Here is a 22,899-nt window from a genome sequence, read left to right as displayed (position 1 = left end):
GGAAAGTCGTCCCATCCCCTTTATCATTTTCACTGCCCATCTCTGGGTTTCTCTATAGCTTTCCTAGTTTTCTACATCTTTTAAAGATGGGGGTGACCAAAACTACATACAATGTTCAAGTTATAGGTGCACCATAGATCTACACAGAGGCATTATGATATTCTCCATCCCTTTCCAAATAATTTGTAAAGCTGTATTTGCTTCTTTTGACTGTCACTAAATACTGAGCCAAGGATTTCAATGTACCTTCCATAGTAACTCCCATATTCTTTTCCTGAATGATAATCATTGATATGGAACCCAGAACTGTACACACAGTGCGGCTAATTCTGTAAGGAACTTGAGTGTACAGAAAATGTTTTATATCTGCAAATAGGTTTGTATAAAACTGCCTGCTGATTACACACACACAAACAAGTAAGTTTAGTGTGGGGAGTGGGAGGAGTAATGTTACTGCCCTAGATGGAGGTGTAGGTGCAGCGCTCCACTGAAAACTCATGGAAATTAGAACAAAGGTTGGTGCACCACTATGAGAGGGAATGAGAAGGTTGCAGGGGCCCCTGGAATAAGGTGATGACTGCAAAAAAGAAAATTTCTGATTTAAAAGCCACTGCACACAACACCGCTGAGCCTGTGGTGAAAGCAACATCCAAGATAGTGGTGAGAGAGCATAAGGAAGGAGGAGACCAGATGCTTGGCCATGATATGCTCCACCAGTGATTTAATGAGCTGAAAGTGGAGGTAGCAGGAGTTAGAGAGGACATTCACAATGGCCTGGTGGAGCTGCAAGTTGGCATGAGCAGCCTGGGTAATTGGCTGGAGGCAGCAGAGCAGAAGCTGGAGGGTTTTGAGAGCAGTTAGGCACATAGAACAAGCACATAATAGACATGTAGAAACCAGGTGGAAAATTTAGAAAACTTCCTGGAAGAACAATCTCCAGATCCATGGAGTGCCAGACTGTAGCTGAGAAATGTGTATGGAGGTAACAGAGAGCTTCTATTAAAAGATAATGAGCCTGGCAGGAAACCAGGATTGTCCCCAGTTTAACACTGAGTGGGCTCACAGAGCCCTGGGGCCAAAGAACAATATCTGACCACAAAACATAGCTGCATGTCTCCAGCAGTTCCTAGATAAAGAGAGAGTTCTGCAGGTGGCAAGGAAGCTGAATCAGAGAAGTTTAGACATTTAATTGAAGTTTATTCAGACTTATCCTCTACTACTCTGCATAAAAGACAAGAGTTTAGGGGAGTCACCATACAGAGGTACAAATGGCTTTTCCAGTCGGTATAGAGTTCTCTATTCAGGGAGTGACCCACTGTCTGAGAAGAGTTGATGAGGCTGTGAAAGCTATGCAAGAGATATGAATGAAAGATGTGAAGATGGGTCTGGTGCCTGCTGCTACAGCCAGGTCACTAAGCTGTAGAGCAAGTCTCCCAGTAGAGGACAAAGGCTGTTGAGGCACAGCAAGAACCAAAAGACCAGGTGTTGAAGCCTGTCCCTTGGATAGAAGGGTGGGCTGTGAACTATGGACACATTTCATAACAATACACAGTGAGTGGCAGTGCCAGACTGGAGGGGGAGGGGCTCTGTTGGGGAAGAGGGGGGCTTCCTTTTGAAAAGGTAGTGTAGGTAAACACAAATGATACTTATAGGAAAACACCTCCCACCAATCTCATCTGCACCCAGGTCCCAATACAGAAATATTTGCAAGCAAAATACTCTGATTTCTGTCTAGGGATGAATAGAACCTGGATTGGCACCAAGCCAATGCTTGCGAAAGAGAGAAACAGCTGATATATATTAGAATTTATTATAGATATATAAGATATACAAAATAGGCCACTCTATAGCAACGCTTAGCTAAATACAAAAATAACCTGCTCGTAAAAGAACTACAAAATATATTGTCACTAACTAGACACTCTGATTCTTACTGGAATACGAGGTAACCTGATTTGTCACTGAACTAAAGTTCTGAGGTAATACAATTGTTAGCAGCTTATCTCCTGACCATGGGCATGACTCAAACCAGCCTAAGCTTAGGTAAACACCAGTCACTAATTTCTGGCTATAAGAAGTAAATCACTGTTTATCTCACCAGGCTGTCTCTCGGATGAGGTTGCACAGGTTCCTTCTCAGACTCGAGCTGTCTCTCCCAGCGAGTCTTCAGCAAGCAGGGTCACAGTCACTCCGTGCGGGTACAGCTGAACCAACTGGTACTTTCTCTAGATAGGCAGTTCACAAGGTTGTGGACCACATCAGGTCTCACTCGTCCTCTTGCCAGCTCCAACTTCTTCCATGGATTCTAACCAACTAACTTCTTCTTCCCGCTTTCTTAGCCCCTTTTCCTCAGGTGACCAGCGTGGACCAATCCTGATCTTGTCTAGCTCATTTCATGAGCAAGAAACGGCCGTTGTTCATGACCTTGAAACTGTTACTTCTTGGTATGCATTTCTGTTTCTCACCCGGCTTGTTGGAGCCATGTCTCACTCCCTTTTCAGCTTCTCAGGGAGATAAAGGGGGGTTGGTTGTCCACAGCATGTCCTTGGATGTTACATGACTGCCAATGATTTTCCACAAGCAGAAAGCTGAATTTGCTGTCTCACTGATGTGCAGGTCATAGGTTGCAGATTCCATCTTGATGTATTAGGATTATACAGGCTAAGACCAGCAAGGTGAGATACACAGGGAAATATCCCTACAGTAGGCTGGGTGGGAGAGGGTAAGAGCCTGGATGATGTTGATGCACAGTGAAATACTACATCAGTTAAATATGTGGGGCTGCTGAGGTGGGTGGTCACTTCTATGTGAAGTCTGTGAGGAGTGTGTAGCAGGCGCCTAAAATAGGGAAGAGGTGGTGCTATGAATGGACGGGCGGGCAAAAGGAGGGGTGATAGGTAGCAAGGAATTGTGGTGATCTGCATGGGATGAAAGAGCGTAAGTGTGTTTCTATTAATGTCAGAAGCCTAAACTCACCCTAAGGCTACAAGCTAAGATAGTTTTCTTGAAGTAACCCACCTCTTGATCTAGCACAAAGCTCTGGTTTGTTTTAAGATGTACCAAATAGTGCTGCTTGTGCTTGCTTTTGACAGTGACGGGAGAAAGGTGAACGAGGTGAGTACTAAGCTGGCAGGAGAATTTGGAAGTGCAAATTCAGCAGGTATGCAGGGACTGCAAGGGGTGGTCTAAGATCAGTTATATACATTGATCAATATGTACATGCCTAATAGGGATTGGGGGAGTTTTTTACATGATGCAGCAGGAAATGGCATTTGTGGAGAGTCGGATCATTATGGGAGGATATTTTAATATGATACTATGGATAATACATGGGGGGAGGAGGGGATTAGAAGCTGAAACACCTTCTTCAATGGTTTAAGCAGGAGATGTGTGGATAGGTACCTAAATCATAACGAGAGGGACTTTTACTCTGGAAAATATTGTTCATATTCTAGGACTGATTTTTGCTTAATAGATGAAGAGTTGGTTGAACTGGTGGATAAAGCTGGGCCAGGGACTATAACATGTGGTTTGAGTTCAGTCTTATGGGGCTAGACAGGGGATTACAGTACTGGAGGTTGAATGTGAGCCTACTATCTGATAAAGGGATTCAGGAACAGATCTGGAAAGAGACAGATCATTTAGGAGCTTAATGACAGAGGGAAACAGGGACTAGACAATCTGTGACCATCTAAAGGAAGTGCAGTGCATAGGAAGCAGGAATAAGAGCAAAGGCCTCAGCAGCTCAGGCAAAGTGTTCTAAGGCTGGACAGGGACCACAAAAGGGTGATGGGGTTGAAGTGCATGTTGAGTTTATTAGAAAAAGAAGGGGAAAAGCTTAAGGTTTTAAAGCTGGAGAAAGTGAATTTTCAATTGTAAAAAGCAAAACAAAATGCCGAATTTGGAAACAAGTCCTCTAGGTTACTGGTACATAAAGTTAAAAGCCAGCAGGTCGGAATCAGGTTTTGAAGATTAAGCAGGGGGGGAGTGGTCTGGGGAAATAAGCAAATTAGGGAATACTTCATGTAATTTTAGATGGAGTTGTGTAAGCCCATAACGCAGCGTGAGAGGCAGCTATCAGGGACCTACTTATGGGGTAGGTGCTAGGCATAGCCAAATTTTATAGAGTTTTTGCAGGGGGTTCTCAAGGAATAGTTATCCTGTCTAAGAGTGACATTCTGGGCAGGAGATGCTAGTCCTAGAAATGATTGTACAGAACACCCTTGATAGCGTTTACTAGCCCTATATATTCAAGGTGTCGGAGAAAGTGGGATTAGAAGGATGATTTTTGAAATGAATACAGGCTCCCCTGGCCTGTATTCAGGCTCCCCTGGCCTGTTTGTGGATTAATGGAAGACAGACTGACACCTTCCCTATTGGAGAGGGAAATGACAGGGCATCCATTTTCTCCATTGCTTTGGTTATGGAACCCCTGACTCTCTGAATGCAGACAGCTGACAACATTAGGAAGTGGGGGTGGAGAAAGAGGAATTTAATCATCTTTGTGGATGATCTGATTTTTACTCTAACAAACCAGATAGCCTCTTTGGCATAGTTGGGCATAAAACTGGATACATTTTGGTTGGTTTTGGGTTTCAGAATTAAAGTGCCCACTGTCTTGCCTGGTACTTGTAACCTACATTGGCCACTGTTGGAAACATGATGCTGGGCTTGATGGACCTTCGGTCTGTCCCAGTATGGCAACACTTACGTACTTATCACCATTCTAGAAATGATGCAGAGATTTGCCTATAAGTGGGCTAAATCTCATATGCTACTTGGGGGAGGGGGATTAATTTACCAAGTAGGTGGAGAGAACCTGTATACAAACACAAATATTAAACATTCCACATTAGCCTTGAAATTTCTAGGCAAATTACAAAAAAGTCAGCTCTTTAGGCATTCCTATGATAGATATACATATAATAAAAATTACTTCTGCAAATCAACATCTTCCTATATCAAATTATAATTTACAAAAGTGACTAAATAAAAATGTCTTTAGCGTCAGCAATCAACTTCTGCACCTTTTCTTTAGGTGCATTTAGAACAAAATTGGAGTCTTTTTAAAGACTGTCACATCTCACCTGCTTTGTATAACATAATACACATACATATTTTGACCTAGTATTCATATAAGACTCCTGGGGCGGGTACTATTGTTGAAATATGGTGCAGTGTCAAGTCCTTTTATGAATAAAATCTGTGTTCAATAATCTCAGTCTCCCTCGTGTTCTCTTGGAAGCGTCCTGTTGGTTACACTACTCCCTTGCTACTGTACGCTACTAAGTGAACATAATATTCATTTCATGTTGCTTTATCCAGTAGTGCTTAAAATTATGGTGAAGAGACAGTGGTGCACCTTTGAGTTGACTCAACTGACACAAGACTATATAAAGGAGTAGCGTAATAGTTAGTGCAGCGGGTTTTGATCCTGGCGACCTGGGTGCACTTCCCACTGTAGCTCCTTGTGACCTTGGGCTACTCACTTAACCCTCCAATGACCTAGGTACAAAAACTTAGATTGTGAGCCCTCTAGGGACAGAGAAAATCTGTATATAATGTGTACAGCACTGTGTATGTCTAGTAGCACCGGCTTCCTCTTCCTGATCTGATGCATGCTTATAGCTGTATGTCCTTAATTTAAGGGTAGATACCTGTTGCATAATTTTTGTCACTTATTGTATATGTTACAGCACTTGTTACTGACCATGGTTTCTTGCAGCTACTTTCTTCATGTTTATTTGGTAATGCCAGACCTTTGTATTATTGTGGTATCACCCATTTGCTGGGATTGGGGTGGGGAGCTGGAGGGGGGAGGGGAACGAAAAAAATATTGAACTTTTACTTGTTTAGCCTGGGCGCCTTGGGAGTTATGTAATATGCTTTTTTTTTTTCTGTGTTGGCTTTTCTCTCTGCCATTTACATGAAAAAGGTATTATATGCAAATAGATTGCTCTCTTGGAATGCGGGGAGGGTATTACCTTACCTGTTGAACAGGCAAAAATATTGGCAGCACTTAGCCGTCAGGATGTGCATATTGCTTGTATCCAGCAAACTAGGCTTTCTGATGGGAGACAAGAGCAATTGAAATGCTCATGGGTGGAGCAAGCTGTTTTATTCGTTGGCCACAGGCTGTACAGGTCGGGTTGCAGTTCTTATTGATAAAAATTTACCCTGTACAGTAACTCTCTTGTATGAAGATGGTGGGTGATTGTTGCTTCTAAAACACCTTCTGCATGACACTTAGTTTATTAAACTAGTGGTTTAGTAAAGTTGATCCCGCTTTTTACAGGAAAATTGTGCGCCTTTGTTTGCCTTATGCTGATTAGGCTTTGATTTTGGTAGGGGACCTAAACTTAACTGTGGATCTGGAGTTAGACAGATCGTCCTTGGGGGGGGGAGGTGGAGGTGTAAAACTGAAGAGAAAGACTTAACTATGGATCTGGAGTTAGACAGATCGTCCTTGGGGGGGGGAGGTGGAGGTGTAAAACTGAAGAGAAAGACTTAACTATGGATCTGGAGTTAGACAGATCGTCCTTGGGGGGAAGTAGAGGTGTAAAACTGAAGAGAAAGACTACACTCACCTGTACTGAACTCATGACACTATGTCAAGGTTGGACTACATCTTGGTGACTGAGGCAATACTTTCACGGGTTCAATCTGCTAATATAGGACCTTTGGAAGTGTCGAATCATAATATGAGCTGGATAACCCTGGAAACAGACCCGTTCTATTGTTAGCATGTGAGTGAGCGGTTTCCTATTTGTATAAAAGTGCAGATTTTCAAACAGCATGTGAGTGGGCGGTTTCCTGTGTATTTGTATAAAAGTGCAGATTTTCAAACTTATGTCATCACCAAATGGGAGGAGTTTTTGTCCTTCAACATATGGATAATCCTGTTTTGTCCTGCCACAAAGGCAGTGCTTCAAGGAGACATCATTGCCTATACCAGTGCTCGAAACAAACTGCACAGGGTATCATTAACCTGCAAACACAATTGTGAAAGACTAGATTAGCTTATATGAGAGCTCCAACATCAGATAACTGAGAGAGCTATTATTTCACTCAAGTGGCACTTAACTCTTTAATGCATGAACATACCACCAGGATGCTTCTCCATAGAAAGTGTAAATTTCATGTTTTTGGTAATAAGCCTGGCAAAATGCTGGCTGGGTAGGGGTCAGCACATTCTAGCTTTAAAGAAAGCAGATCACCATTGGATATCTAAAGGGGCAGAAATTGCAGAGGTGATACAGACGTTCAAATATTTGACAAGTATTAATCCGCAAACGCACCTTTTCCGGAGATGCGAAGGAGGTAGAATGAGAGGACATGAAATGAGATTGAAGGGGGGCAGACTCAAGAAAAATGTCAGGAAGTATTTTTTCACGGAGAGAGTAGTGGATGCTTAGAATGCCCTCCTGCGGGAGGTGGTGGAAATGAAAACGGTAACAGAATTCAAGCACGCGTGGGATAAACATAAAGGAATCCTGTTCAGAAGGAATGGATCATAAGGAGCTTAGCCGAGATTGGGTGGCGGGAGGCGGGGATAATGCTGGGCAGACTAATACGGTCTGTGCCCTGAAAAGGACAGGTACAAATCAAGGTAAGGTATACACAAAAAGTAGCACATATGAGTTTATCTTGTTGGGCAGACTGGATGGACCATGCAGGTCTTTTTCTGCCGTCATCTACTATGTTACTATGTGATGTTAAACTATTTCACTAAGATGTATATAGTGGGGCCTGATGTGGACCAGGCATCATTAATCTCCAATTACTTGGAGTGGTCTGGGAGAACTCGTCTGTCGGCTGAAATGACTGGCGAGCTGAACAGACCTATTCAGGCTAAGGAACTCTGGAAGGCTATAAAGGCATCTCCCCTGTGCAAAACGCCGGGTCCCGATGGTTACCCTTGTGAATTTTACAGGTTGTTATGTTTACAACTGTTAGGCCCTCTGATTGATTATTATAACACAGTGGTGGATTGTGGTTCATTTTTGGTTTCTGAAAACACTGCTCTTATTAGTCAGATTTCAAAACCCAGAAGACCACCCAAGATGCCATCCTATTTCTTTGATTAATGTTGATATGAAGTTGCTCTCACGACTTTGGCTGATTGGCTTGCTGTGTTGCTACCCTTGTTGGTGGGCCCTGATCAGCTTGCTGTTTTGCTACCCTTGTTGGTGGGCCCTGATCATGTTGGATTTGCCAAAGGTAGACAATCGGTGATAAACATAAGGCGTCTTCTCCTGGCAACGTCCATGTGCAAAAGAAAGAGGGAGGGGGCCTTACGGGTGGGCCTGGATATAGAAAAAGTCTCTGATGAAGTCCATTGGCCTTTTCTCTTCCAGGCTCTTTCCTATGTAGGTATCCAGGGATGGTTTTATCAGGTGATAAAAGCCCTATATGTGAATCCTCAGGCTGCCTTATTTCCATTTCCATTTATTGGGTCTTATATCCCACATTTTCCAAATCAAGTTTGGTTCAACCTGGCTTGGGATTAGAACGTCATCTTTTCCAATTTTTTTTGTGGTATGCGGAAGGGGTGTCCTCTCTCCCCCCCCCCCCCGCTGTTTGTGTTGTCACTTGAACCATTACTTTGCGTTTTGGGCTCTGATCACGGAGTTACTGGGGTTCCTTCGGGCCCCTCTATTACAAAAGTGTTAGCCTTTGCTGATGACCTGTTGTTGACCTTAACCAACTTACCACACTCCTTGCATAGGACGTGACAGCTACTTCAGACCTATGGAGAATTGTCTGGCTTTAGCTTAACTGCATCCAAATATCATGTGTTGGCATTGCCAGAGGAGGTTTGCATTGGTTGGAGGGGTCATTTTCCACTTACCTGGGCAGAGGGACAGCTTAAATATCTTGGAGTATGATCCATATACGATAACCCAGAGTTCCCACCAGCACAGGGTTTTAGTGTGTTTTCTGTTTGGGAACAACGTGGTATTAAGTATTTAGTACATGTACTCACAGAAGAGGGGGTATATTAAATCTTTTTCAGATTTGCAAAGGGAATTTGACCCTCCCTCCTCCCAAGCTTTTGCATATTTGTAACTTAAGAACTATATTATCTCTTTGCAGTGGACAGATTTGACAGAAGATGTACAAGAGGCGTTGTCTGAAGCGTATACCTTGGGCTCACAGTTTATAGTGCCGCTAGTTTTCCATTACTGCTATCTGAAAGATACCACATCGGACTATACAGCTTTAGCAGCGGTGTGGTCTCATGACTTACGTTGCGACCTTTTTCCACAAGTCCTTCAAGATTTTGTAACTCAACTTCCAAAGAATGTTGTTCATGTGTTGAATCAAGAAACTTTATACAAACTTGCACTCTGTCTTTACATAGTACCTAATTGTGCCCATAGGGTGGGCTTCCAGACAAAGGGGTGGCACTGGAGCTGCCACTTTGGGGCATATGGTTTGGACTTGTCCCGTGGTACAGACTTTTTAGACCACTCTTCTATCCAATCTGAGGAAACTGTGGTCCTGTGATGTCTGTTTGGATCCTCGACTTTTGTTTGGCAGCTATGTATTGAGTGATCCAGTGCCACAGGGATTTTGCCAGTTTTTGCATTTTTTCAATTTTGTTTGGATTAAAAGCTATTTTGGGCAATTGTGTTACAGATAGAGGGCCCTTCCTTCTAATGCTGGTGGTCTTATTCGATAGAGCAGCTGCACCTGGAATGCGTGTCGGTGCAAGATCTTAACAATGCCCAAGGCCAACTTTTTCAAGCTATTTGGGAATCCTTTTGGCTGACTTTACCTCATCAATTAGCAGATGATCAAAGATAATTAGCGCTGGACTCACACCTGTGTTTGCCTGTGCCCTATGATCAGAGACGGCGACAGTGTGCAACAACAAGCTTGTTGGCTCTGAGCGCAAGTAGCATGCAAATGCATGCTAAACAGGGCATTAGGTGTTCCTCCCCAATGCTCAGCAGCAAAAATATATGCCAGCTTGGAGCTGGCATTAGGGTTTGCAGAGCATTGGGGAGAAATAGGGAACCTTTTGGTAACCGTGTGTGTGTGTGAGGGGGGGGGGGGGATGGAGGTCCACTGGACCTCCAGCCCTATGTGTGTGGCGGTGGTTGGGGGGGGCGGGGCTTACGTTAGTCTGTTTTGACAGGTCCAGGCTTTTTTTTTTTTTTTTTTTGACAGCCCGGACCTGCCAAACAACTTCTGTGGGAGGACTGTACCTTGGGCACATACCCAGGCACAATCCTCCCCCAGAAGTGCCCCTATGATCATGCTAATAGCTCAAAAAACCTGCATGCTATTAGTTTTGATCATCGGGGCTTTAGTTACCTGCACTGTTCTGGTGCTAATTTTAAAGCACTGTTTGGAACAATGCAGGGAAATTGATCATCGGCCTGCAAGCTCGAAGTAGACTTCTTAACTTCTGAATTTTCCCTTTTGGTGGTATTGCCTATGCATGAAGCTCCTCTCCTGAGGTGTTCTTGGGTGGAGGGTGGGGGATGGGGGTTTAGTTGGGTCAGGGACATTTCGTTTATATGGTTGTTTTGCATTTTCTGCTGTGTCTGCTAAACTTAATAAACATAATTTAAACATACAATGTCCTTGGGAGGGGGGGAGGGTGTCACGTGATGAACGAAATGGTGAACAGACACTTGTGAGAGGAGCTCCCGAGTTCATCCCTACATAAGCCAGCCGTTCAATTTCCTTTCCCTCGGTGGATATCGGGGCACTAGTCAATGTGAGCTGTTTTAGTTCCTTTCCTTTGAATTCTGCTGTGCCCAGATTGTTTTTGGAGCATTGGGATGGCTAAGAAGGTGCCTCGGAATGTGAAGGATCATGGTCGTCAGTCCATGGACAAAATGGTGCCTGACTCTCCCATACCAATGGTATTGCTGAGGGAAGAGATGGTGCGAGAACTTACCTAGAGTATTGTTGTGAATCTGGAAAACAAGCTTTCGAAGATTCAGTTGACTGTTGATGACATTAAGAGCTGTTTGGAAGTACAGGGAGTGCATCTGCAGAAAGTTGAGGTCTGCGTGGCACATGTGAAGGACTGGCTGGCCTCGGCAGAAAACCAGTTGCGTACACTGGAGGATGACCATAAAATCCTCACCGACTGCTGCGAAGATCAGGTAAACAGGGTGAGGCACAATAATATCAGGTTGGTAGGGTTGCGCTGGTAGGCACTTGGCTTCCAGAACAGCTAGGTGTTCCGGTGGTAGATCTCCCCCATCAAGACTGAAAGTGTACTGCTTGGATGGCACTATTTTTCCAGAAGGTTGACCGAGAACACTTATTGCTAGAAGCAATGAACTTTGCAGATAAAGCTCGCCTTATGGTGTTGTATTGGAAGAAACAGGACTTACTATATGAGGGCAAACCATTGCGACTATTTCAGGAATACTCTAATCAGATGGCGGAGAAAAGGGAGGGTAATGACTTCTTACTGTACTGCTGTCATTCAGAAGGGTATAAAGTTTTCATTGCTGTATCCGGCAAAGGTGCATCTTTATCATCATAATAAGCAGCTATTCTTTGATAAGCCCAACAAGCTCAAGGCTTTTCTGGAATCACTCCTGCCTGAGAAGTGAAAAGTAGATGCAGGTTTTTTTCTTTCAGTTCTTCCACTGGAGTTCTTTCACTATATTTGTACTCTGCATTGTTTGACTATGGTCCTGGATCTTCTCATTTTATTATAGTTTCCTTTTTTGAAAGTTAAACGCTAACGTATTGGATTTCCTGTGTGTACTTACTCCAAAGCCGATATCAAATCCGATCACTGTTATCAAGGGCCCCAGCACCATTACATCCTGCACCAGATCAGGCGCTCCACTAAGGACTAGGTCTAGAATTTTTCCTTCTCTTGTTGGATCCTGTATCAGCTGCTACATAAAGCAGGAATTTTACCTCCTTAGCATGCCCTGATGTTACATTTACTCAGTCAATATCAGGGGTAATTGAAATCACCTATTATTATTGTGTTGCCCAGTTTGTTAGCCTTCCTAATTTCTGATAACATTTCTACATCTATCTGTTCATCCTGGCCAGGTGGACGGTAGTACACTCCTATCACTATCCTTTTCCCTTTACACATGGAATTTCAATCCATAGGAAGTCCAAGATGTGTTTTGATTCCTGCACAATTTTCAATCTACAGTATTTGATTTAAAGGCCCTCCTTAACATACAGTACTACCTCTCCACCAATTTGATCCACCCTATGATATAATTTGTACCTCTGTAAGACAGTGTCCCACTGGTTATCCTCCTTCCACTAGGTCTCAGAGATACCTATTATATGTAATTTTTCATTTAGTGCAATATATTCTAACTCTACCATCTTATTTCTTCGGCTTCTGGCATTAGCATATAGACATTTCAAACTATGTTTGTTGTTCCTATTTACATCTTGCTCAGTAGTTGATAGTGTTAATTTGCAATCTTTTGTTTGATTTTTATTTAAGGACACCTGATCTACTATAGTCTCTTTTGCAACCTCGCTATCGGGATACCCTATTTTCCCTGTTTTGGTGATATCTTTGAAATATACTTTGTTCCAAACCATGCGTTTTTGAACGACTGTCGGTCTTCCACCGGGTTCTAGTTTAAAAGCTGCTCTATCTCCTTTTTAAATGCTGATGCCAGCAGCCCGGTCCCACCCTGGTTAAGGTGGAGCCCATCTTTCTGGAATAGGCTCCCCCTTTCCCAGAATGTTGCCCAGTTCCTTACAAATCTAAAACCCTCCTCCCTGCACCATCACCGCATCCACGCATTGAGACTCCAAAGCTCTGCCTGTCTCTTGGGCCCTGCGTGTGGAATGGGCAGCACTTCGGAAAATGCTACCTTAGAGGATCTGGATTTGAGTTTTCTACTTAAGAGCCTAAATTTGGCTTCCAGAACGTCTCTCCCACATTTTCCTACGTCGTAGGTACCCTCATGTACCAAGACAGCTGGCTCCTCCTCAGCATATCTAAAATCCTATCTAGGTGACACGCGAGGTCCGCCACCTTCGTACCAGGCAGGCAAGTGACCGGGTGAGCCTCATTGTCCACCACCCACCCAGCTATCTACATGTCTAAAATCACCAACTACAACAGCCATTCTAACCCTTCTGTCCTGGGAATTAGCTCCTGGAGACGAGAGGATATTGCATCCCCTGGTATGCTGGACCTGTCTACAGGATTACTTCTAGCTGCACCAAGGTGATGCTCTCCTTTTTGAAGATCTCTCTCCTCCAAGGTAGCACAGGGGCTGCCAGATTGAAGTGGGACTTCTGTACAACGTCCCTGTAGTCTGTCTCCCTCAGCTCCTCTAGCCTCAAGAGAATAGACTCGTTCTCTGAGAGCTAGGAGCTCTTTGCATCAAGCACACACATATAGCCTCTCACCAACTGGGAGATAATCATACATGTGGCACTCAGTGCAAAAGACTGGATAGCACCCCTCTAGCTGCTGGACTACTGTCTGCATTTTAGTATTACAGAGTTGATTAATTAAAACTTAAGGTACTAGGGATATCAGATGAATATAAAGAGCCTTAAGACTGGTGTAATTTGTAATTTATTAAGTGTTTGCTTCTCAGAAACTAGTTAAATGTAATTAAAAATCTAAAGAAAACTCCCCTCGTTGTCCTAATTAGAATAATTGATGATAAATGAAGAGTTAAGCTAGGGGTGGGTGGGAATGAGGACTGACCTAGGCCCTACTGTAGAAGGCACAATTTGAAACTTGAATTTTCTGCCACAGCATTAACAGATAGTCTCTAGAAGGCAATCTGTTAATGCTGTGGCAGAAAATTCAAGTTTTAAAACTATGGGGAAAAGGGTATGGAGACTAGCAAATAAAGTTTGCTTCTTTTTTTTTTAATTCTATTTATCAATATCCTATACTTATTTATTACATTTGTACCCCACGCTTTCCCACACATGGCAGGCTCAATGCGGCTTACATAGTAACAATAAGAAGAACCTCGTTTAAACCCAATCTTTATGTTACCAAGCCCAGAATAAAATAATGTCACTCACCCACAGAAATGTCCTCTTCTCTCAGAACTTCTCAGAAAGTTACATGCAACATCTATGCTCTGAAAGTCCCTGACTCCCCCCCCCCCCCCCCCACTTCCTTGCTCGGCTTGTGACCCTCCATGCGGAGCATGCTGAATGTACTTCCCTTATAGCTGGGGACTTTAATGCAGTGACCCACTAGTGGATGCTAGGCCAGCACATTCATTGCCCAGAAAGCCTGGTCGTGGGAGCTTGACTTGGTTTCTAGAAGAGCATGATCTTTAGAACAATTGTAGCGTGTTAGACCCCATGGATGCTGATTTTGCTTATTACTCTGGAGCTCACAGGTCGTATTCTCGCATAGACTATATCCTCTTACCTGTTTCCTGTGCTCATTGCCTGGTGTGAGCGGACATCAATACCCCACTTTTCACAGACCATTCTAATGTGGATGTCTGTTTGTACTGGGGGGATGTTGCCCACAATAGGTGGTGGCGTATGAATCCGGCCCTCTATCAGGATTGAGAATTTCTCACTTTTGTGCACCAAGTGTGGGACAACTTTGAGCTCCATAATAAAACTGAGGACATAGATGATGTCATCCTGGGAGGCCAGCAAGGCAGTTCTTAGGGGTCGTATCCTTGCTTATAGTATATCCACTAGGAAAAAGAGGGATGCTAAAATCCTTAGGCTGACTAGGGAGTTGCAGCAACAGCGTAAGCATGTCAATCACCTTACCATACCTGAATATACTAAATTATTGGAGATTTAAAAAACTCTGAATAATGTATTATCTCAGAGGGCCCATAAATACCAGCTTCATCATAGATGGGGCAATAAAAAAGGAAAACTTCAGGATCGTTTACCGAAACTGAAGCACTCTATGTTGACCATGTGAAAGATCAGCAAGGTCACGGTCAGACTCAAATAAAGAATATTCTGCTGGTGTTTCAGAAGTTTTACGAAGATCTCTATGCCTCAAGTCTATATTGTGAGGAAAGTAGGGATGCCTTTTTTCGATCTTTGGCCCTTCCTCAGATATCCCTGGAGCAATTGGATTATCTTAATAGGGACCTTGAAGCGGTGGCGATCACGGCGGCTATCAGACATCTTAAACTGGCGAACACACCAGGACCTGATGGTCTTGGGGCAGAATATTATAAGAGGGCGGAATATTATAAGATTTTACAGTCAAAAATTAGCTCTTGGCTTGCATGGGCATGGCGGCTGTTCATAATGGCTGGTTTGGATTACATCAGAATCATGCGTTTGTGGTGGTCCTTCCCAAATCTAGGAGAGATAAGTCGGTGCTGGGCTCTGATAGGCCTGTATCTCTTTAAAACAGGACCACAAAATTCTAACCGCTGTGCTGACGAGTCGGCTTAACCATACTCTACCCAACCTCATCCATGAGGATCAGGTCGGCTTCCTCCCTGGGAAATATTCCTCTACCAACCTGCTAAAAGTTATGGCAACTCTACAGACTAGACATTCAGACCCGGTTGGTGTCATTTTAGCCAGCCTGGATGCTGAAAAGGCTTTTGATAAGATCACTTGGGAGTATCTATTCTAGGTCTTACCATAGTATGGAATACAAGGGACATTTGTGAAGTGGATTCGTACCATTTACAATAACTTCACAGCACAGATACTGGTAAATGGTCAGAGGTCCCCACCCTTCACACTGCATTGCGGTACAAGGCAGGGTTGCCCTCTGTTGCAATTGCTTTTTCTTCTTTCCTTAGAACCCTTCGTGACCAAGATCAGATATATGGGGAGTGACTGCGGGAGGGCAGGAATTTCATATTAGTATGTATGTGGATGATATGTTGCGTTTTGTAAGTAAGGCTAAGGAAAATATGACAAACTGTCCAGCTCACTGAGACTTTTGGTAGTTTTTCGAGTCTAAAGATTATGATAAAGCTGAGGCACTTAGTATGACTGGCCCCAGAATCCAGCAATACTTCCCCTTGAGTTGGGCACATGGTGCAATTAAGTATCTGGGCATTCATATTGGTCTGGACCCCCAGGAAATGTATCGCAGGAATGCTGTTCAGAAAATAAGCCTTATTAAAGATCTATGTACGCGCTGAAAGGATCGCCCTCTCTCTTTTTATGGGCCGGTGGCGGTTGTAAAGATGGTGCTTCTCCCAAAGCTTGTATATGTCATTCAAAAACTGCCCATCTGGATTAAACCCAAGGATGAACGGTCTTACAAAAGCATAATTCGCCAATTCATCTGGCATGCACATGGAGCCCATATTAGCCACACCAAACTTATCTGATATCCTGAAATCACAACGTCATAACAAAACTATGTAAGCCACATTGAGCCTGCAAATAGGTGGGAAAATGTGGGATACAAATGCAATAAAAGAAATAAATAAAATAAATAAATGCTGTTGAGGGATAAGGGAGTCCTGCATCTTTCCAACCTTCGTTCCTACAACATAGCAGCCCTTATGCATTGGGTTCACGAGGCACATGGTTGTGCCCTTAACCTTATTGGAGAGGTGGTATCACCCTTCTACTTTTATGAACCTTTTACATAGGCAGCCTGGGATACTCGAAAGGGGGGGGAAGCACTTTTAAACCATTCTTTTGTTCCTTGCATCAAGTCTGGAGATGGTGGAGGGCTAAGGTGGGAGGGAATGGAAGCTCGTCCCATTTTCTCCAATTTGTGGGTAATCAAGCCTTCTCCCGTGGATTTACCTCTCCAAGCTTCCACGACTGGTATTGCCATGGTTGTACAGCTGTGGTGGACTTTTTTAGATGAATGGGAGCCAACTGCTGTCTTTTGATCAGGTTTGCTGGGATCTGCCAAATTCTCATTTTTTTTTTACAGTATATGCAGGCCACACACTACTGTGCAAACTTAATGTGAGCATCCCACACATTGTTAACATGGACAGCTGCTGATGGAGATTTTTTGGAGCTCTCTCATAAAACCAATACACTACATAACTGGTACAGCATTATCCGAGACAGGGTGAGTTCTACTTATCTTACACAATTGGCCTTTGAGTTGTGCAGGGATTTGGGTAAGGACATCCTTTCGGGGGTTCTTGAACTACTCTTTTTGAAACTATGGTCTCGAGTCAAGAATGCTGACCTACAAGAAATTCAATTCAAATTGCTACATAGGTCTTATTTCACCAGGTAAAGGGGGAAAAAACTTCGTATGTGGCAGCATGATACATGTGAGATATGCATGGTTAGTAAGGGAACCTGGATTCACAGTTTCTTACAATGTCACGTTAACAGACCTCTGGGGGGGAGGCGAGCCTTACTCACTCTGGAATCCATTGTTGGTCCTATTACAAGGACATATTCTTTATTAATGCTGGATAAAGACTTGACTTTAAGGAATTCTGGGGTGTCTGATTTGGGTATACGTTTTATTCACCTTGAAATCTTACTTGTGTTTCGAGTTATTCTGCGACATTGGGTGGTATTTACTCCCCTTAGCTATGTGGAGTTGCAGCACAGAATGTACGAGTTGGGAGTCTGCCTCTATGAGAGTTAATCCTGCATGGACTTATTACAAAACTCTTTGGCATGCCTTTCATACTCTTTACAGCACGGAATGTTGTGTGGGGCCTATCTCTCCTCCTCTTCTGCCCACTTGAATATTATGGTCCTTACAGCAGAGTTCTCCCTCGGATGGTGTGTTTTCCTTTTCTTCTCAGCCCTTCCATTCTGTTTTGTTTGTTTTTAATTCTTGTTTTTCATTTCTATTTTCTCTACATTGGAGCTTGGCATTTTAATCGACTGATGTGTGGTGTGTATGAGTGTGACCCTGAGAGGTGGTGGATGATACCAATGTGATAGTATTTGGATATATGTTCTGTGTGGTTGGGGGCTTGAGATTTATCAGATTTAAAATTTGGAGGATGCAGGAGAATTTTACTAAGTCTTATAATACTGATTGGTATGTACTTGCTTGGCGGGAATGCCTATATTTTGTTCCTTATGGACACCTTCAATTGTATGTCTTTTAATTGTACGCCATTGTGTTCATTTGTACTGTTCTACCAGTGTTCTTTCTTCAATAAAGATATTATAAAAAAAAAAAATAAAATGCCCTTGTTCATTGTTATATGCAGGAAAAACCAAGCGTATGGCAAAAACTCATTTGACTGAATACTAGTGTTGCATAAGGTAGAGCACTGGAATGCAGTTGGCCATTTAATCTGCGATCTACGCTTCTTTGTATTTAAGATTTTACATTGGAATTGGAGAGGCAGCGATTTGGATACCTTGCTTTTACGTAAGGAACAGAGGATCATTCACCTTCTCCAAACAGTAACCCCAGATGGTCTTCACACAGAAGTAGATTCGAGACCTTTTCTTTAATCTTATTTGCTCCCCCATATTTCTGCAGTCCTTCCCCTTTTTTCCTGTTTCTCTCCTTTCTCTTCTCCTTATTCCTCTTTCCTTTTTATCCCTTCCCTTTTTTTCCTTTCCCTTGCTTCTTCTTTTTATCCCTCCTCCTCCGCTTCCCCTTCCCTTCTTCTTCCTCCTGCCTTTCCCCTCCCCTCCTTCCATCCTTCCTCTCCCCCTGTCCCCCTCCTCCCTTCCCCTTTCTCTTCCCTTAACCAGTCTACATTTCTATATTCTTAGTTGTCTTTGGGTCACTTCATGGGATGACACATCTCTGCCGATATCACGCTTAGTTCTTATGTGATATTTCTTAATGTGAGTCATGCACCAATATGGCAATAGTGTTTTGATGTGTGATGTTTTCATATTCTTCATATATTTTCTAGTATATACGTATTATGGGTTGAATTCATTCCATGGCATAACATTAGAATAACTGTGTGCTTTCCCATAGGAACATGCAGGCTTTTTAAACAGCTGTACGTCGTTTACCTCTGACATCCCCTTTATAATTATATATGCAGCATGTATTTTAATGTAGTGCACAGCTGCAGCTTGATGTGCAGAATATATATATACATATCACATTAATTTGTTACAAAAGTATATTATTGTTGCTTTTTCGTTTTATGGCACTATTTTAGTATACTTTTGGCAATGCCTATGGTAAGATTATGGGCTGCCCTCTTCACTGTTTGATGTCATTCCCTTTTTGAATATGTATACCACACATTTAAATGAAGCACACAGCTGCGACACATTTTTTTAACTTGGCGTTTGACGCGGTGTAAGCTTTGAGGAAATTAGAGGTGTCCTCCTTCCATTATATGTTGCCACTAGATTTTGAACACTAAAATTTTGGTTGTCTTATTAGTAACTTTTTTGTCTCAACATGTTACCAGTCTGTCCGCAGATGCGACAGCACTTTCAGATAACTTTTATAAAAGCCTTCACATGCCTGTATGGGGTACACATGCAAGTACAATTTACTTATATGGTCTGATTTGATTGGTTGGTGAATTAAGTATGGTATCAATATTTTGGTTTCACATGCTTTATACACATTGCTGTCTCCGTTGTTCTGTTTTTAGGATTATTTTGGTGATAATACCAGCACGGTATTATTCATTTCTTTCTTAGAGTTTTGTTTACTCCGGCACCACCTGGAGAATAGCGATTGTGCTGTAATACAGATTACAGTTTCTACAATTTTCTCTTAATAATGGATCAATATTCTTTCTGTTGTTATGATTATATTTCTTGTCCTACAGGATAATCACTTTATGCCCATTTAGGCATGCTTTGTCTACCCCCCTTTTACAAAGCCAAATGATAATGAATGGGCTGTTTTGATATTACTGCATGGCTTTGTAAAAGAGGGAATTAGTTAGCATTCATTTTGCCTTTTTTAGTATTATTCATACTTTATATATTGCTATATGATATTAATGACATTTGTTTTTATAAGCACTCTATACTCTTATGTTTACATCATCATGATGATTGCACTGTTTTGTTCATTTATCTATTAAAAACTGTTTTGTTCTTTTAAATATATTTTTCTGTTAGTTTCCATCATTTTGTGAGCAGTCTTAGAATTATTTATATGAGTATTGCGTATGGTTAATTTTTTACTGTATTAATTTTTATTGTATTATTTTTACTGTTTTATTCTTACATTTGCATGCTTTTATTTTATTTTGTAATTGTTAGATGATATATGATGACATAATTTTTGTTTTGTGATATGTATTTAAAATCATTCTTATGTTTTGTTTTAGTTGTTGTGACCCCTGAAGCAGGCAGTACTCCTGCCGAAACATGGCCCCGTGTCGGGTCAGCTTACAGCTGTGGTACTTAATAAAGACTGTGTTTTCAACCCTATTTGGCTGCAGGGTTCCTTTTGGTCCACCCCTACTTCTTCATTTTACAAATGGGGCCCTACATGGGTCTGACTGCAGAGGAGAGCCAACTGAGAAAAAAGCAGTAGATAAGTGCTCCTTGCCAGCAAATTCTGCTAACAGGAGGACAATGGACAGGGAGTGGGGAGAGCAGACAGATTTCTGCAATAGCAGTGGCTCTGGTCCTCTCTCCCACTCTTTTTTCTGCCAACAACTGACCTACCAGGGCAAAAAATATGCCCTAAGAAACATTGAATTAGCCCATTTGAACAGGTCTCTCCTGTATTTTGGTCCCTAGGCACATGCCTGGTTTGTGAATGTCTTAATCCTGCCCTGTTAGAGGGAGAGCAGAGGCGGCAGACTAGCCATCAGTGAAGGTGTGTGTGGGAGGAAGGGGGATTAATATTCAGGGTAAAACAAAGTTACAATAAAAAAAGTAAGGTAAGCATACAAAGACACCCAGACCAAAAAAACAAACAAACAAACAAATAAACAAATAAATAAAATAGATTTTTCTTAAAAACCTAAAGAGATTTGTTACCCTGCATCCTAAAAGTACGGCCTGGTGCCCAAGTTTTCTAAATATTTTCTCCCCCAATTGTCCATTAATAATCAATCACTTTCATCCTTCATTTGGAAAAAGTACTGATCCAAACCCCACCTACCTGTGATCAGGAGACAATGCCATCCCAATGATATGCCCATGAACATCAATGACGTGATCCAAGGAATCAAAAAACTCATCCGAACGCCTCTCCTCTCCCAGCACAGGCCCTGCTGTGGTCATCTGATGAGAAAGAATCCGTTTGATTCCTAGAGGAAGGAACAAGAAGATATATTAGCAGGCTCTCCTTGAACATTTATTTATTTATTTTATTGCATTTGTATCCCACATTTTCCCACCTATTTGCGGGCTCAGTGTGGCTTACAATACATTGTGAATGATGGAAATACAATGTGTTACAGTACGATTATGGGTTACATTATGAGGAGTTATGGGAAGACAAAGTCAAGTCAAAACAACATTTGGAGCGTAGAAACTATGGAAAGTTACAATGGGGAAAAGATAGGGTGATAGAACAATAGCACGAAAACCTTAAGGTATAGCAATTTTATATGTGGGTGGAGTATTCGGGGTAAGAGAATTTAGAAGAAAGTGTATTGATGCATTTCTGTTAGTGTGTGTGGATTTCATGTGTTTTGATCCTTGCAATAAATTTTCTCAAAGAGATAAGTCTTTAATCGTTTGTGGAAGTCGGTTAGTTCGTAGATCGTTTTCAAGTTGCGTGGTAGTGTATTCCAGAGTTGCGTGCTCATATAAGAGAAGGTTGATGCATGCAGTACTTTGTATTTTATGCCTTTGCAGTTAGGGAAGAGGAGATTGAGGAAAGTTCGGGATGATCTTTTAGCGTTTCTGGGTGGTAGGTCTATTAAATCAGACATGTATGCAGGGGCTTCACCGTGGATGACTTTGTGGACTAAGGTGCATACTTTAAAGGGGATACGTTCCTTGAGTGGGAGCCAGTGCAGCTTCTCACGTAAGGGTTTTGCACTTTGGTATTTTGGTTTTCTGAAGATGAGTCTGGCTGCTGTATTCTGGGCTGTTTGAAGTTTCCTCAGTATTTGTTCTTTGCAGCCTGCGTATAATGAGTTACAGTAGTCCAGATGACTGAGTACGAGTGATTGCACTAGGCTGCGGAAGACGGATCTCGGAAAGAATGGTCTTATTCTTTTCAGTTTCCACATGGAGTAGAACATCTTTTTGGTTGTGTTGTTTGCGTGAGTCTCAAGTGTTAGGTGGCGGTCGATTGTGACTCCTAGGATTTTTAAAGTTTCGGAGATTGGCAGTTGTAGTTTAGGTGTGTTAATAGCGGTAAATTTATTCGTGTTGTATTGGGAGGTAAGTATGAGGCATTGAGTTTTTTCTGCATTCAGTTTCAATTGGAATGCATCTGCCCAGGTATTCATGATGTGTAGACTCTGGTTGATTTCGTTGGAGATTTCGTTAATGTCTTGTTTGAAAGGAATATATATCGTTACATCATCTGCGTATATGTAAGGGTGAAGGTTATGATTTGATAGAAGTTTTGCCAAGGGAATCATCATTAGGTTGAAAATAGTTGGTGAGAGGGGGGATCCCTGCGGTACTCCACATTCAGGTGTCCATGCAGCAGACGTAGTTGAATTTGATGTGACTTGATATGAGCGCAAGGTTAGGAATCCCTTGGACCGGTTTAGGACATTGCATCCGATGCCAAAATATTCAAGTATGTGTAATAGAATTCCATGGTCAACCATATCAAAGGCACTTGACATGTCAAATTGTAGGAGGAGTATGTTGGTGCCTGTAGCAATCATTTGTTTGAATTTGGTCATAAGGGTAATTAGTACTGTTTCTGTGCTGTGATTTGACCGGAATCCTGATTGGGCATCATGCAGTATTGAGAACTTGTTGAGATAATTTGTGAGTTGTTTGGTTACCATCCCTTCGGTTATTTTGGTTATTAGTGGAATAGATGCTACTGGTCTGTAGTTAGTTATTTCGCTTGCGTTTTTCTTTGTGTCTTTGGGTATTGGGGTAAGTAAAATTTTTCCTTTTTCCTTTGGGAAAAGTCCATTT

At 42.3% G+C, this 22,899-nt stretch overlaps 1 protein-coding gene across 5 annotated transcripts in view; it reads right to left on the bottom strand.

Moving 5' to 3' along the window:
* Positions 1-22,899, bottom strand: part of FBXW5 (F-box and WD repeat domain containing 5) — a 249,011-nt gene that overhangs the window by 5,445 nt on the left and 220,667 nt on the right. For 4 of the 5 annotated variants that reach the window (XM_030206924.1, XM_030206923.1, XM_030206922.1 and 1 more), the window contains exon 7: positions 20,945-21,092. In XM_030206924.1, the coding sequence (XP_030062784.1) occupies positions 20,945-21,092 (148 nt within the window). Of the gene's footprint in view, positions 1-8,851; positions 8,941-20,944; positions 21,093-22,899 lie in introns of all 5 variants that reach the window. The other variant, XM_030206926.1, reaches the window with a different exon arrangement.

This window comes from Microcaecilia unicolor, chromosome 6 (assembly GCF_901765095.1).
Source record: "Microcaecilia unicolor chromosome 6, aMicUni1.1, whole genome shotgun sequence".
In the NCBI taxonomy this organism is placed as follows: Eukaryota; Metazoa; Chordata; class Amphibia; order Gymnophiona; family Siphonopidae; genus Microcaecilia; species Microcaecilia unicolor.
The sequence above is the reverse complement of the archived record's forward strand: the minus strand, read 5'-3'. Positions and strand labels throughout refer to the sequence as shown.